At 43.7% G+C, this 17,357-nt stretch overlaps 1 protein-coding gene across 2 annotated transcripts; it reads right to left on the bottom strand.

The window, feature by feature from the left end:
• Positions 1–846: 846 nt before the first annotated feature.
• PLIN2 (perilipin 2) lies at positions 847–14,971 on the bottom strand. 2 transcript variants are annotated; one of them, XM_049794320.1, is made up of 9 exons: positions 14,841–14,971; positions 12,515–12,570; positions 12,238–12,433; positions 11,492–11,574; positions 10,659–10,944; positions 10,151–10,335; positions 9,260–9,394; positions 8,266–8,556; positions 847–1,771 (listed from the first exon to the last, which is right to left on the bottom strand). In XM_049794320.1, the coding sequence occupies exons 2-9, from the start codon at positions 12,542–12,544 to the stop codon at positions 1,637–1,639; spliced, it is 1,341 nt and encodes a 446-aa protein (XP_049650277.1). In that variant the 5' UTR covers positions 12,545–12,570; positions 14,841–14,971; the 3' UTR covers positions 847–1,636. The 2 variants fall into 2 exon arrangements, with proteins under 2 accessions (XP_049650277.1, XP_049650278.1); XM_049794321.1 differs by lacking the exon at positions 847–1,771 and having other exon boundaries at positions 4,324–8,556.
• Positions 14,972–17,357: the final 2,386 nt, after the last annotated feature.

Raw genomic sequence — 17,357 nt, 5'->3', positions numbered from 1 at the left:
CCGGGGCTTGGCGCCAGCGGGGCGCGCTGCCTCCCGGGAGGCGTAGTCCGAGGAGGCCTGGCGCCTGCGCGCCGCGGGGGTCGCCGAGCGCAAGGGCCGCCCGCCGCTTCGGTGCAAGGCCGCGGGGTGGCGGCGGCTGGCGCCTAGCTGCTGCCGCCGCCGCCGCCACGCCGAGGGGCCCCTGAAGAGGCCGAGCGGCGGCGGCGCTACCGGCCCGGCGCTCGAAACCCCGCCCCGAGGCGGCCCGGAGCGGCGTGAGGTGATGGTAGAGGGCATCGCGCTTTGGGCAGCGCTTGTGGCAGGCGACCTCCAGGGGGCCCTTGCAGTGCAGCTAGCTTCCTTGGTAATCGGATTGCAAAATTGAACACGAAACCCCAGTAAAACTCGCACCGGCACCAGGCTGAGCGGTTCAGACTTTTATTCCAAGGCATTTCAGTGAGTAGACTTCAAAGTTTTCACAACAACCGAGTGTGACGTGACGAGAGAGCAGGGGGGCCCACCTCGCAGCTGTCCCCGCTGCCGAGTGATGTTTCCGCGGCTGGACAGAAGGAGCACCGGGCAACAGCTCCAGGCTTGCGGCGGTCACCCGGGCGACACCGAGGCCATCTCTGCGGGAGGAGTCCCGTCTGACCCTCGGCCAGAAGGGCGGCACGCCTGCCTCCGGTCCCGTTCCCACTACTCACCACTGCACCTACAGAAGCCGCTGTCTGCAAGCAAAGGCGGGTTCGGCATGCCTTAGCAAATACTTGATTGAGGTTTAAACACAGAAAGATCATCGCTGTCACCGGAAGCATTCCCACCTTCAATTACCTTTCTTTTTTTTTTTTTTTTTTCTTTCTCCCCTCCCCCCCCCCCCCCGCAATTTTCTTTTGTCCCGCGTCTGTTTGTGTCTCTTTGCCCTCCGTTTTTCCTTACTTTTTACACTCTCTTCCCCTTTCTTGTTTTTAACTGTCATCCATATTCCTGGAAGACTCCTTTTAAGCATTTATGCTCTTCTAGTCTCAGGCCTCACAACCGATAGCATCAGGATGGCCGAAATTTTTGCACACTAAAGGCATGTAGAGAGAAAGGGAGTCTCTTTGTGCATAAAGCACTCTTGCCAAAGGGAAGCTCTAAGCTTCAAAGCTCTGTAGGTACAGAGCCTAACAAAAAGAACCTGAGAGAGTCTGAGACAAAGTCTCTTATCCCTTCTAGCAGCAAAGAGGTAGATGCAGAAGTGCTTTCCGTGTGGACTGAAAGGGGAAATTTCGTGGGCAAATCCTCATCAACTCCTTATGTTGGCAGCCCTTTATGCAAAGCACTGGAGTGTTCTCATGGCTGCTGCCAGCAGGAGAACGAATCATTAACAAAGATTAGAGCAGTTGGATACCCTGGTTAGGCTATACCTGGCTTGTAGAATGGGAGCTTGAGACCCATGCTAATGAATCAAAGTAGCATGCATTCCTTAGGCAGAAAAAACCCAAAACACCCAAAACCCAACAAAAACGGAATTTTGATGCAGCTAAGTGAAAGAATAGTGATTAAAAAAAATATCCCCAAATTCCCTAAACTAGGCAGGTTCATCTTCAAAAAGGAGAAATCTAAGTTAAACATGGCAAAAGTACATTGTATCAAAAAGACATTTTTACACTTCTCTTCATTCAGCTCTTTGCCCTGTAGTATACGGGCCATTTGTGCGTGAAAAGTCTTGTTGGTCATCTTCATCCAAATCCAAAATGTCTGGGATATCATCTGACTCTGAAGACAGGTCTGTAATAGTGAAATCTGGAACCTGCATAGGAATGAAATTTCAATCAATTTAAAAGTAAAACTAAATAAATTTGTGCAGTACTCCTCACTGAATTCAGGAGGCAAAGATGCTCAACGTCTCTAGAAATCGGACTCAAAATACTGAATACGGAGTGAAATATGCTCAGTCACATAAGAAACACAGCATTAAGACAGACACTATGCAAGATGTAGATCCGTCGCTTGGGAGACAGGATTTTATAGTAGAGATAGAACAGACCTGAAGTTATTGGAGTGTATTTAGTGAAACTGGTGAGTGCAAAACTAAGAAAGGAAGTTTTTAAACTTACTGTGCCTTTCTTTCCTTGGGAGCAATGGTCTATATACAAAGGAACCTGCCCTGAGGAGCTTGGTATGGATTGCTCTGTACTGCTCTGCCTGCCTACCACATCAAACCTTTCCTGAGAAAACAATTATCTGGAATTTGGCCTCTGTTTTAGCTGCATGTATAATATTCTGTACTGTTAGGCAGCGCCAGAGACATTAGTGGATACATGGACGTTACTTCTAAAAATGTTGGCTAAGACACTTAGGAGCTTAAGTCCCAACCCTTAAGTCCCCTTAGTAGGACTTAGGTTACTTAGGCACATGTGAAAAATGGGATATACTTGAGCAATTTACTCATAACGAGAAGATTTTTGCTCCAAGTGAAAATTACTTATATCTATAGTTTGACTCATGGTTAGCTTAAATGTTGGTGATGTGACATACTTGGAGCCAGGCACAGTACCAGCACATAACACTGGCTGTGTGCTGACAGGACTTTGGTTCTGCATGTACAAAGAAGCAGCAACTTGAAGACATTTCTAGGAATTTCTGTCACTTGAGCTCAGTGCTCACTGGAGAAGCAGTTTTAATCTATTCCCTAACTGCAAAACACTTCGCTTATTACTTACTTTTATGAAAGATAGTAAGCAAGACAAATCTATGCTTTGCCTGCTATGAAAACATGTCAGAAGAACAGAGAAACACATCAAAGGATAAAGGGATTACTGTTTCAGCTACCGGGTTGTAGACAGTACTGAAGCACTGAACATGAATCACTCAGTTCCTTAGACAGTAGGTAGTCATAGGGCACCAGGAACTTAGAAATATTAATTAAAATATTACTTAAAACTGAGCTTCAGAAGAATTTAAGTAGCATGTCACCTATCAGGCACTAGTGTGAATGCAATGAAATGCGTGGACCACTTTTGAGAAGGTAAGCTTGATCAACATGAGATCAGTTAATCTTTGTCTCCTAAAAAATCAAAAGGCACTAGGAATGGGCGAAACACATCTTTCTACCAGCAACAAGTATCTTGCATCTTTCTGCTTATGCAGTTTACCTAAAAATTTAATTACCACACTTGGAGAAATCAACAAGTTTTCCCATTATCAGCATATGACCCTGTATTTCATACTGCAGTATAAATGGGGATGTCTTAACAAGACTTAAGGCCAAGTAGTCCATATGCATTCATTTTTAAATGTGCTCAAACAGATGGTTTAAACAAGTTGTTCTATTCTGTTACTACACTGAGCAGGACACTTGCCCGTGTTCAGTAACCGTGTCTGACCAGTGATAATTTTTACTCTATCCTAGGTTTAAGACACTTTCATTACTTATATCCATGTTGTTCTTACCGACAACAGGATAATCACTTTAAGTTTGTGGTTTTTTCATCTCCCTCATGCACACATTATAAGCAGCTGACTCCTTTAATGTACTAGTAAGATGTTCATAGCCATGAAAGAATTTCAAATTCGAGCATATCTGTCAGCATCAAACAGGGTTGATGTCAATATGATTTATCTCCATTTTGAACATGCTAAATTTTATTAGAACAGCATATTCTGACATCTGCACCAGTCTTACTAAAACAATGCAAAACCCTTGGTTATGGGCTTACTTAGGTAAAGGACCTTCACTTCCATATCACTTTTCACAGTTGATAGGAAGTTGAAACAAAACAGCAAGTCCATTCTTGCAACAAAGAATGAGGCCAGATAGGACTCTTCTTCATGCCATTTCTCTGCAAGATGATAGGTCATTTATACAAAATACTGCAAAACTTGCAGAATCCTTGCATGGAATACTGCAAGACATACTTCAGTGTTTTGCTGTCTTCATATACAATATACAGGGTCATATACATATACAAATGTTAATGTCAATACTAGCTTGACTTTAAATTTATCCATTTTTTCTTGCTCCATGTATTTTTAGAACTGAGCCACTAGCAATTTGAGAGAAGTTCTTATTTTGTGCACTTTCAGAACAAGCACTTATTTTTAGTCATTGAGACTGTATTATCCAAAAGAAATAAAATTTCCATCTTGATATGGAAAGAAATACATTTGACAAAACACTGTGCACAATACCTCTGACAAGCTGTTGCATGTAAAACTTTCTGATCACGCAAATGACCAACAGATCATGCTTAAAAAGTAAGTTAGATTCCATTTTCTCTTTTTAATTAGATGGCTTGGGTAAGTTTTTGGGTGGGTTTTGGTTGGTTGTTTTGTTTGTGGTTTTTTTTAAGTAAAGATAATTAATCAGTTGTTTGCAAATCTTTTCACCTATTTTACTAGCTATATAGTATTACTGTTAAGTTGCAGTTTGGAAAAGATTATTGCAAAAAAAAGTCAATCATAAGGAATGGGAGAGATTCCAAAAGCTTTCCATCTTTCTTTTGTTTGAGGCAAACTAGCCATATCCCTGCAACTCCAGTCCTTACACAAAGCTTGTAATTTGGAGTTGACCAATGTCTATGCAGCTATATGATGTTTGTGAAACTTTTGTACCACATGGAACTATTTACAAATGCTTACATTTAAAACTTTTGTAGCAAAGGATTATCGGCAATGATAGAATAATAGCTCTCTGTTAAATGAGCCTGGAAAGGGAAATTTCAACCAGCATGCATGATTTTTGAGTGATGTCTTAAAGAGAAACAGGAATTTTCTGAATTCTAAATAGAACCTAAATAACCTTACCAGTGATAATTACATTAGTATTCTAACCTTTACCATCCCAATTTTTGTGTGACTAGCAGCCTTTGACACTTTGTTCCATTTCATCTACTTTATCTGCCTTGCTGCAAATAGGATCAACTATTGCCTGTAATTTTCAACATACCTGGTCTTACCTTTTTTTAAAATGTTCCAGAGAGACTTCACAGCTTTCTAGCCCAAGCTACATCCTCAAAAGAGTTTTTGGACTAAGAACAAGCAAGTTTCTGTGCAGTACAGCTGAGCTGTTTGTTACAGGCAATTACAGAGAAACAGGAAAAATAGCAGGAAAAATTTACAAGCAGGCTCTGATCTGTTCATATCTTTTCCTCCTTCTATTTGAGAGTTTTTAGCAGTTATTAGCATGCCCTTCAGCTTCAGTCCACTGTGCCAAAAAACCCTAATGATAGCTTTAGAAGGTGTCCACATCATTCTTGCCTCCAGCGGGCATTTTAAGTTACTCTAACTGTGCTAGAGAAAAATACGAAGTTTTGTCTGTAGACCTGTAATTAAAATAGAGTCTAGGGATATGCTGTACTAAATTACCAGCCAGAAGATAGCCATGCAAGCTACAGTTGCAATTCAGTTTAAACATTCAGTTTATAAGAAACCAGGAACATACTGATTTGCTCTTATTCAGCCCTCTTTTCCTCCAAGGGAGGGTTCCTAATTCTATTGGGGGTGGGGGGTGTGGTGTAGAAACTTACACACTTTCAGGGAGGGGGCAGGATCCAAAGAAATGATGACACACCACAATAGCTTGATACAGGAACCCACATACAGCACTTTGGTACAACAGGCTACTAGCCCAACCATTAGGTAGGCATTTAACCAGATATTCCTCTGTCTGCAGCCACCAGTTGTAGGTCAGCTGTCAGAAGTCAAAGTAACTTTTACACAGAAGTCACCCAATAGCCATGGTGAGGGAGAAATGATTTGAAGGTCTATGCTGATAACATTTTTCCTTGCTTTCTACTTCACCTGCTTGCTAACATTTAGTAAAGCTATCTAAGAGTACAAAACAGTAGTGCAGCTTAAGGGACAAGAGAGATGTATTCTCTTGCATTAATACTAAATGGTGCTGTTTATTTCTCAGTCCTCAAAAGACAATGGACAGTTTGAGTATCTTATTTAATTCACCACCTCAGAACGAAGGTCCACAGCCTTCAGATCTCAAAATACATAAGAACGGGAGTTCCCTTCTTTCAACTGTCAGCTGCTCCCAGAGCCAATTAGTCCCACTCTGTTCCTGAGCACCTCTCCAACAGTGGATGCACTCTACAACTTTGATTACAAATGGAGATAAAAAAGGATATTCTCTGGCTAGACTCATTCAATACTTAAAGTAAACAGAATTAATTGCTGAAATAATTCCAGAAGTCTTAACTCGGGTCCTAGCTGGAAAGGAGTATCTCACCATCTCATGTTAATTTCATGTTAAACAGCCCCCTTACAAAAAGCAAGTATTTAAAGCTGGAAGTTACAGAGTCTTTCTCTAATCCTCATTACAATTTTGTTTAATACTGTGCTTAAAACAGTCTTCCAAACACTTCTAGACCAACCCTGACTTAACAGCTAAGCAAGCCCTATCACATTAGAAGGATAGATTACATCTAATTCACTTTCATGCCCACATTGTACCAAGTGGAGGTATTGTTCCATGTAGCAACACATCACTAGGTGACAAGCTTCCCTCTGAACTCCATTTTTGCTTCACACTATTCGGTGACCTCTTTGAAAATGATGGCCAGCATTGCTACACTAAATGATTGCAACTCAAAGATGCACAGGTTATGCATTAACACAGACACAACTTACCTGGACAGCCTTAAACCAAGAAAGCTTATTTCTTAGGGACTGCAATTCTCTTCCAGGGGAGGGGTTCACAAGATTTATTGAGGAACAATTCCACCCAAGTAGCTGAGTGTTAATGTACATTAGTCACTCAAGTTCAAAAGAAGGTAAATAAATAGGTTTAAAACTGGGGTTTGCAGCTGAGGAGTGCATACTGTTTATAGGGAGCCAGCAGCCAAAGCAGGTAGCCAGCAGTCTCATGCACAGAACACCTACTGTAAAGGCAGGACAGGATTTTTTTTTGTCCATATCCTTCTCTTCTCAATATTGGAACATCCATCAGGTCGCAGCTTAGGTCATCATTTAAGGTAGGCAACAGCAAGCACCAAAAAAGCAGCAATAAAGCTAAGACTGAATGGAAGGATGCACAGGAACCCAAAGGGAGAAAGGAAATGCTGCAGCCCTACCTTACCTATCTATACATACACACAAATACATTATCAATGCGGTCTACTTTATTTGCATTTTAAGCTTGCTTTCTGCTGGACCCAGTTTGAAGGAGTCACAGAAGAGCAAGTTACATTTGTTTTAAACAGCACTGAAATGGAGACAGACTTTGGCTACTGAAGCATTTATTACTAACGTACAAAATGAATTACAAAAAGATGTCTACAAAAAAACACCACCACACACAACAGCAGGCACCTGGGTACAAACAGCATGAATCCTGTATTTATACTGCATATTAAAAACATGTATTGATAACAATTTGGTCAGTCACTGGAACAGGCTCTCCAGGGAATTGGTCACAGCCCCAAGCCTGTCAGAGTTCAAGGAGCATCCAGACAATGCTCTTAGTCATATGGTTTAGTTTTAGGTAGTCCTGCAAGGAGCAGGCAGTTGGACTCGATGATCCTTATGGGTCCCTTCCAACTTGAGACATTCTATGATTCTCTGGTCAGGTTACTATGTTATACAATAGTGAAGTTTATATAGTTAACACTGTCACAGCATTTAAGTAACTCCAGCTGACCTGTTCAGAAACCCCACTTTCAGCTTCGGAATTCTGCACTTGCAGAACTTTTGTCATGAATTGTGCAGCAGTAGAATTTAAGACAGTCAGATCCATAATCATCAAACACATCATTTGCACCAAACAAGGAATTTAGCATACTTAGGTAGACTGCAGAGCTTTTAAAGGCATTTCATAGCAGGTAAGGCTTTTATGTCATTCTGGTACAGATTAAGCAAAAAATCAGATGCTTTTAGCTATGGTAGTTTTCATTTAGACTAATGGTATTAATACCATTAATAAGCATGGTGAGGTTTCTTAACTTGACAGACAAACAAGGCATCTTGACAACAGTAAGCTGCTAATATTTAGGCACTCAAGACAGTTTGAGTCTTTAGAGTGTCTTAACTGCACAGGACAATACAGCCCATGTGTAAGCATGTCCTTTCTCTGTATCATTCCCCTACTCATATGTTTATTGATTTTTCTCCAAGGCTATTTTGACAGTTACACTTAGTAAGGCCACTTGTTTGGTCAGTCAGCAGAGTACATGCATGCTATGCAGTTTATTCAATAGTGTGTTCAGGCTGTTTGTCTTTCTGGCTGGAAATTTTCTCCCCTTCACCTTTGCTCTCAGCATGCTGAATGCCAGGCAGTTGTGGGTAAAAGGGACCTACCAGCCAGTTGAGCGGCGTGTTGTTAACAAGATAATCCATCACATCATCCAGAGACTCCTTCATTTTCTTCAGCTGCCCTTTGCTAGTGGTAAGAAAGCTGTCTGATAATTCTTGGAGGGAGGTTGCTGACCAAAAGCTCTGGTAGACATCACCTGCCATTGACCCAACACTGTAAACCTGATCCTGCACATTCTGTGGCAGCCCGTGTAGGCTTGAGACCAGTGTGAGGCAGGTGGTCTGAAGCTGCTGAGTGAGGCTCCGTGCAATAGCTAGAGTTCTTGACTCAATATGCTGGAAACAAAAAGCATAACAGCACATTAGTACCTCTTTATGACTGTAGCAGCTTTATGTTGCTTAAGATACATAAAGCAGCAAAGTACAGAGGGTGTAAGCAAAATAAAGCTATAGCAGATAGTAAAACAGGTCTTAAGTCTGAAGACTCAGAGACTTGAAAGTACTCGTTATTTCTTCAATGCTCAAGTACTTTGTGGAACAGAAACATTGGCAGCTTCTATCCAGCGACAGATAAACAAGCTCTTGTTTCAACTCTGGATAACAAATCACAGCAGGTAAGTATATTCTAATCAATGAATCACTGTTTAAAGCTACATGTAAGACTCAGTGAGTCTGTGTCTAAGACTGCTTTATGCTGACAAACTTATTTCTGGTCTCACTTACATAAGGTAAGCGAGTCCTAGCTGATCCAGATATGGATATCCCAACACAGGTTCACATGCTAGACAGGATAAGCATTCTCTTGAAGGGAGAGCAAACCCCAGAGTGTTTGCAGGAAGTAGCCTCTTAAGAGTTTGGGTGTCCCTTACTTTTCATAGCAGTCACTAGTCAGCTGCCCTGAGCTTTAGCATTCAGATTTCACATTTGCACGTAAGCTTCTGTGCTGTTAGGATGCTGCACACTTTGGGGACTGTTAGTTTGCCATTACCTGTGCAATATACAATCCATTTATTTCTGGTTTACATTTACATCTATTTACCTCAGCGCTATGCAGTTCATCACCATCATTTTGGCCTGTATTTTTCTTCCATTCCACCCAGGATTGATAAAGCTTTTCCTGAGCATCAAGAAGTTTCTGATTGGCACTATTCATGTTCTTTCTGGCATACTCGATCTGAAATAACAGCCAAATAAGGAAGTAAAGCAAAGAGTCCAAACAGTTCCATTAGAGCTATGCTACCTTACCTGCTCTGTAATCTCCTTTTTAAATACTTTTAAAGTTCAGTATAAAAGACTTTTGGGAATACAAGAGTGTGTTTCTTCTCCTCAAAGACGAGAAAACTGGAAGCAGTTTTGAGATGTTGTGTAGTGTATCCCTCTGCCTCAGCTTTTTCCCTCTTCCCCACTAGCATCCTACACAAGGATTTGAAAGTATATAGAAGGCCGTGACTCATTATGCACAGTTTGTCCTGTACATAGACATACATTGTTAGGATAAGACTACTGAAGTACACAGGAACACTCAGACACCCACAGCAAGAAGAGCAAGCCCATAAAGGATCTGACATTTTATTACCAAAAAGGACTTAAAGGACTGAAGTGTTTCTACATTGCAAGACACTTTCTTCACTGAATGAAGTCTCTATCAAACCCAGCACTCTAAAACAGGAATAGCATTTTAACATGTCACTTCTGTTTCTGCAGTGCTTAAAATTACAAGCAATTGCTGGTTAGTTTACAACTCAGCCTGATTTAGGACCTCTCCTGAATGATGGTGGAAAGCTCTGAATGGGAAGTGCTTTATATCTAGAAAATGCATTTAGTCCAAGAGTACAATTCCAGTTTTCCTATTCCTCTTTTGGCTGCTTTCTGCATGCTAAAACTATGCCAATATTTGTTTTTTGTACCTCAAGTGAAAGCATAAACTTACCAGACTAACAGTGTGGTGGAGCTGCAAGATTGTCTCCTGGCTTTTCTGTTTAGCATCTCTAACTTTGTTTAAGGCTTGTTGGTAGGCACGTGTGCGGACCTTTGAAGACAGGGATCCCAGTCTAATGTAGTAGCTTGGCTTCTGAACTCCAACTTCAAAACCTTCAACTTTTGCAGCTTCTTTCTCTAGATATGTAGAAAGGAAGCAAACTGACCACTGGAAGAAAACTTAAGAGGTATGAGGCAGTTTTATTTGCTTCATAACTGCCGAATACTAGACATGTTTAGTAGTCCTTTAGCACCAGGGTAGGCTGATAGACCACCATTCTTGGAAACCCTTATTTTCACTCTGCTTCCCTGCAAAGAAGATGCTATTACAACCAGCAAGGCAAAAGGCAGTTTGGGAAGCTTGTGCTCCCTCCCCCATATGAGTAAGTAATAAATGAATGATTGCTTGCTTCTCTCCAATACAAGCATTCCAACAAAATCAAACCTTGAATTGGTCTTACCTAGTTCTGCTTCTGTAAGTGGGAGATACTGGTCTACAAGGGTCTCCGATTTAGTGAGAGCACTGTCCACTCCACTGCTCACCATTTGCACCACACGACTTCCCAGGACAGTGTTAATGCTGCCATTGACAACTGACTTGGTCATTTCTACGCTGTCTTGCATTGCTTCTTTAGTCTTGCCCACAACTCCAGTGATCGTGTGAGCAACAGTTTCCTTGGCACCAATCACAGTGGTTGTTACAGCTTCTCTGGCTCCAACAACTACATCCTTGGCATTGGCGACAACCTGCCATAGGAAACATGTTGATTCGCTAAATATTTTCTAGTGAGAGCTGCATAATCCAGGAAATATAAATATATGCTAAAGATTGTACAACTATCAGTTACCTAGGAGAAATTCTGCCCTGAAAACGTATGTACAAGACAAAACATAATATGCCTGCCATGCAGCCTTCAGCTCAAAACACTTCAGTGAATGTAATCCAGGCACTATTTGCTTCACACTGAGCAGGAAAGAGGCAAGAACTCAAATTTAAAAAAATAAAAAAGAGAAAAAAGCAAAAAATGCCACCAGTGAACAGCAGCTATAGATAGAGGTGTCAAATGGTGGGCAAATTAAAAAAAAAAAACTAACAAAAAGAAAAAAAGAGGCTTAATGGCCTCTCAAAGGCAACAAACAATTCTACAGAAACACCTTTCACTTCCTTATTGCTTCTGAGCTGTGCTTTAGACATGGCTTATTGAAATCTGTCTCCCTGTATTTTTAGTGGTAATAGAGAAGAGGAAGGGTGTATAGTTCTTCTGCTTAGTCTATGTACATGGAAGGAACTTACCTTGTCAGTGGGTTGATTCAGTATAGGCAGTCTCTCTTCAATTTTGTCTAGACCTATACACGCATAGTTGTTGGCAACTACAACTATAAAAGAAATTACAATAGTTGATTTTAATTTGGGTTGGTTTTTTCCTTAGTATAACTCCTGTTGAGAATTTCTCTTGCAACAGAGCTCATGCAACAATGCTCTTGAAGTAGTTTCCTCCACTTTTCAGGGAGATATGATGCAGCAAAGCCCAAGAACAAGGCAGGTTTACAGTGCCAGAAAAAGAAAAAAGCTCACTTGCAGGCAGAGAAAATCCATTCGATACTTTACAAGTAACTGTTAGAACAAGCTGAAGCACCTGGCCTTCTGCCACTTCATGAAACCAGGCTTCTGGTAACAACAGCCTTGTGACACTGCTGCCAAATTTAACCGCAAGTTGTTAGCAAGAGAAAGTAAAAGTAGCATTTTAAACCAGGTGAAAGGTGAGGAAGGTGTTGAGCAAGAGACTACGCAACCATCTCGCATATCAAGAGGAGTCAGTTTAGTATTACGAAAGCTGGAAACTACTTTGGCTCTGGATTTTTTTTGTTGTTGTTAAATCATACCCATCTGTAATCAGTTAACTCAACAAGCCAGCAACAGGTTCAGTCAGCTACCTGAAACAGCACTCCAGACCAGCACGACCATGCTAAACTGTAAGCGCATCTGGATATACAAAGCAAGTGGTTGAATTAAAGTTAACAACTCCATCTTTGCCTTACTTTGTGGTTCCAGTTTCTGGATGATAGGCATAGCACTTGTCATGGCTACTGAAGTAATCGTCTTCACTCCTTTCTCTGCTATCTCACATACTGACTTCAGATAAGGATGGTTATCCTTTGTGGTAATGTAAGCTGTGGACACCATATCATAGGTGGAGCTCACCAAGGGAAGGTTGACAACCCTTGATACAATGTTCTGTTTAAAAGAGAAACAGGTTAGTTGACTCCTGTTTTTCTGAAGTAGACATAAAAAACTCTGGGGCTAACTGAGATGTACCTGCTGTGGATCAATTGCTGCCAATGCCATTTTTCAAGTCTTGAATCGTACACAGCCTGTGAAAGAAACATATCTGAGTTACGGCATCCTCATATCCACTCCACCTAATCACCAGACTTTGAAACCAACAACCCTTTTGTAATCAACCCTGTTGATCAAGAGGATTAGGATGTTCATTCTTGCATACAGGAATTACATTTTATTGTAACAATTTATAAATCCAAAACTTTGTTTCCCAATTACTTTGTTTGGTTTAGGCAACACAAGTATGGCACATGCAAGAAACAGGCTCTGAGGTACAGCAGTTCATTGCAGAATTACCAAAGAGTTACCCACTGATGGATTAATTTGTTTTTGTAGGGGAAAGAGACACACTTGGGCTTATCTGTTGAGCCAGGATGAAAAAACACTAGCCAACAAGTCACTAAAATTCTAGTTTAGGATGTCTAAGTCAGATAAGAATCCACCACCAATATCTTTAATGAGATTAGATCTTCTGTTAGCATAAGGGAGTCAAGTTTGAAATTTGAGTCATCACTGCTGTCCGAATCTCAAAAACACATGGCAGACTGAAGTACTCATTTCAGTGACCTCAGCTCAATTCTCACAAGTCATTCCACTAAACTCACCGAGTTTATAATCTCTAATGCCATGCCTGATGCCCATGTAAGACATTTAGCATTCCTCTAACACAGAGCACAGGACTTTTCCACTGCAGAAAGTAACTCTCCTTTAAGCCAATTTAGACTTACTTATTACCCATCCCATGCTGAAACGGGCTGTGGGCACCAGTCATTCAACAAGCCTACGCTATGCAATTATTTTCTAACATGTATTCCCATGGAGAAAAAGCTAGCAGCTCTCCCCATATGAACCCTATAAAAGGAGAGGGGCATTGCAGTACCACATAAGGAGAACACACAGAAGTGCACTGTCATCCTATGCATGCATGCAGGCGGAACTAGATCTGCAAGAAGCACTTTTTGCATTGATGGTTTCATGTGACCCTTAAGTTCCAGAAAAACCTGCATAAATGAAAGCACAGAAAGGCAAGCCAGAAGTCAGCCCTCAAAAGGACTAGTGGTTTTCAAGGCTTTCTGCTATGTTTCTTAAAAAGCCAACAGCTGCTTTCTTTCTCATATGTATGACAGTATAAGGAGTGTGTTAATATTCTGCCTGGGGTCAAGTAAAACCTTTCCCCATTACATAATGGGGAACAAGGACAAAGGCATGCTGTTAACATTTTACAGGCATATTTGCACATATTAACACACACGTGCCATAAGGTAATGCCTGTAATGAGATTAACCACTGTACATGGAACATACAAGCAGGTAACAGACAAGGGTTACAACACTAACAGAGAAATTTTCCTTACACCTATCAAGTATTGAAATACCCCCAGAAACACTTTATGTTTCTCACATAGCATTACAAGTCAGATTACTTAAGAGTACAACTTAATTTCACTTTGAACCTCAAAGCATACTGTAGAACAGGAGAAGAGGTTAACCCTGCAGAATCTGGCCTCTGAAGGAAGAAGGGCCCTTTATAAGGATATTCAGTATTTGCAATGTGTCCCACAAGATCCAGCCACACATTGCATGGGTTTGAATTTTAGTCAGTAAAATAAGAGAGTTAAGTCTGTGAAGTTATTCCTGCTCGTCAAGACAGGGAAGATCGCTAGGATCTTGTGGAGTTTCAGAGATCCCTTGAATAGTTTCAGCTCTGGCGAAAGCGACATCCACTTCCCTGGAGCAAGTAAGCGAGGTGCCCGAATCAAAGCCCACAGTGCAAAAGCGTTTCGGAGACAGCAGAAGATCCTCAAGAGGAAAGTGAATAAAGAAAGCCACGAATTTCTCCTCTACTTTCCCCCCTTGCTAGGGAAAGAAGTGAAAGACCAGAAAGCAGCACCAAGAGCGACGCAGAGGAGTCAAGGAGCTTGCCCCGGCTAACCGCGGTGCCCAAGGGAGGAAGCCGCCCCAGTTTTCAGCTGCCACCACGGACCTCGTCAGGGATGCGGCAGTCCAGTGCCTCTCCCGGGGCCGGACAAGCATCTCGGGACTCTCTGGTCCCGGCAGTGCCCCGAGCGCCGTACCGGGATTTGGGCCGGGGGGACCGCAGGGGCGATGACAGGAGGCAGCGGGGGCGGCCCCGCGGCGAGCCGCAGACGGAGCCGGAGCCCGAGCCCCCGCCCGCTCCGCCGGCAGGCTCCACCATGTTGCGGAGTCAGCCCCGCGGGGCGAGCGGGCGGCGAGCGCTCCCGCCGCCGCCCACCGCGGCCGACGAGAGCCGGCCCGGAGCGCCGCAGAGCGGCCGTACTCACCCGGGGAGGAGAGGAGGGAGAGAGAGAGAGAGAGAGAGGGAACGCAAACCGGAACCGCCGCCGCCGACTAGCGAGGCCCGGCCTCGCCCCGCTATTTATAACGAGCGCCCGCCGCCGGCCGCCCGCTCTCTCGCGAGAGGAGGGAGCGTCACCGCCGCCGTACGTCACCGCCGGGCGCGGGCGGGGCGGGGCGTGACCGGGACGGGGACGGGGGCGGTAGTGTCTGCCCTTCCCGTCAGGCAGCTGAGCAGGCGGGGAGAGCGTCAACCAAGAAGAAAAATCTTAGTAAAGGAAACTCTTGTTCCACTGATCCTTCAGAAGACCAGTTCTAAGTACTTTAGTGCAAACACAAGGGCCAGGAAGAGTGGCTGATGCAGGCTTTCAGATGAGGCACATAGGCCTGCCAGTGGCCTAGCCAGGAACACACAGGTTACATACAAAGTGCTGGCTCCCTTCTCTCATGAAATTCTTTCAGCTCATCTAGTTGGGAGGAAAACGAGGCAAGAGATTTGGCTGTGTTGGTCTTAAATTAATCACCTCTCTCCCTCCACCCAGCACCTCCTAACCAGGACTTGTCCCACGTGGGGCTGGAACACGGGGTGAACCGGAACGGGGGCCAGCCAGCTCTGAGACTGCCACGCAGCCGCCCGTCCCAAAGTGAGCTTCCCGCTCGGAAAGGCAGACGAGCCTCCAGTCTTCTGCAGTGCTACAGGTTCAGTTCAGCATGCTCCCAGATAATTGTCTCAGCACATTTAAACATGCATTTCATATGCTGTAACTTTCGTAATTCCAAAGGTGCACTTCACTTTTAACCTATAAACAAATGAGATGCACATCACAGTTAATGATATCAAAATGGCAGAGAAAAATAGTTGTGGACAAAGGTCCTGTTGTGGTTTAACCCCAGCCAGCAACCAAGCACCACGCAGCCGCTGCCGCCCTCCCGCCCCCCCCCCCCCCCCCCCCGCAGTGGGATGGGGGAGAGAACTGGGGGGACAAAAAGGTAAAACACATGGCTTGAGATAAGAACAGTTTAATAGGACAGAAAGGAAGAAAATAATAACAATAATAAAATAACAATAATAATAATAATAAAAGAATTGGAATATACAAAACACGTGATGCACAATGCAACTGCTCACCATTCGCCGACCGATGCCCAGTTAGTTCCTGAGCAGCAAACCCCTCCCAGGCAAGTCCCCCCAGTTCATATACCGGACATGAGGTCCCATGGTATGGGATACCCCTTTGACCAGTTTGGGTCAGCTGCCCTGGCTGTGTCCCCTCCCAACTTCTTGTGCCCCTCCAGCCTTCTTGCCAGCTGGGCATGAGAAGCTGAAAAATCCTTGACTTTACAGTAAACGCTACTTAGCAGCAACTGAAAACTAATCAACATTATTCTAATCAACTTATCAACATTATTGTCACCCTAATCTCACTCCAAAACATAACCCTATACCAGCTACTAGAAAGAAAATTAACTCTATCCCAGCTGAAACCAGGACACAACCTACCTATCCTTAAGAAAAAAAAATTAAAAGGTGTGAAATTATGGATCCTCTCGTGTGTCCTTTTTAAACTCATTATAATATCCTCCATGACAGGGAATAGCTCAGGTTTCAGCCTCACAAGCTTTGTAACGTATCTCTGCCAGAGATAGCAGCAATAGATAGAATTCAGGTCCTCCAGCTTTTCTTACGGCTTCAGTACAGCAAAGAGGAAGAGCTGCACTCCTCTTGCTACAGTGTCAGCGCCCAGTGTGGGTTGATGGCTTCCTGGCAGCTGGGAGCTATGGGGGCTACCTGTGGGGGCAGCAGGGCTGGGCAGGGCTCCCAACACCCCAGCCAGGAGCAGGGCAGCTGGAATGGGGGGTGGGCAGCTGGGGGCAGCCCCAGCCCTGGGGATCAGGAACCTGGTGGGGACCAGGATGGGCCGAGGCCAGGCTGGGACATCAGCCTGGAGCCCAGCAGGACTGAAGGGAGCTGGCAACTGGCCCTGCTGCGGTGTCACTGGGGCAGGGGCTGACAGCCCAGGGGGGCTGATACGGCAGGATAGAGGAGGCCCTGGCGGAGGCTGGGCAGGGCTGGTAAGCCCTGTCAGTGCCATCAGAGCCCTGACAAACAGTTCCAGTTGGTTGGAGGTACTTTCACTTCAGCTATGAACCTCATGAGACTAGGGTATCAGCTGTTCACTAACAAGGTGACAGAAAGGCCAAAGGGGAGAGCAGCGAAAGGCCAAAGGGGAGAGCAGTGATAAAGTCTGTAAGGACCTGCCTGGGCTGATACTATCCCTTTAGGAATAGGTATAGTCTAATACGCTGAGCCAGAGCCAACTGACAGCTAGAGCACTAGTGTATTGGCAAGATCTGATACAAGGATCTTAAACTGGCCTCACAGCCAGTGGATGGAGGGATATCCTGGGGACTCAAAGTGGGGGAGTGAAAGATACAGAGAAAGAATAAAGCTATTTTTATTTAAAAGTAGGCATGCTTCCACATCAAGATGGCTAACCAGAGTC

Source organism: Accipiter gentilis, chromosome Z, assembly GCF_929443795.1.
Source record: "Accipiter gentilis chromosome Z, bAccGen1.1, whole genome shotgun sequence".
Classification (NCBI taxonomy): domain Eukaryota; kingdom Metazoa; phylum Chordata; class Aves; order Accipitriformes; family Accipitridae; genus Astur; species Astur gentilis.
The sequence above is the reverse complement of the archived record's forward strand: the minus strand, read 5'-3'. Positions and strand labels throughout refer to the sequence as shown.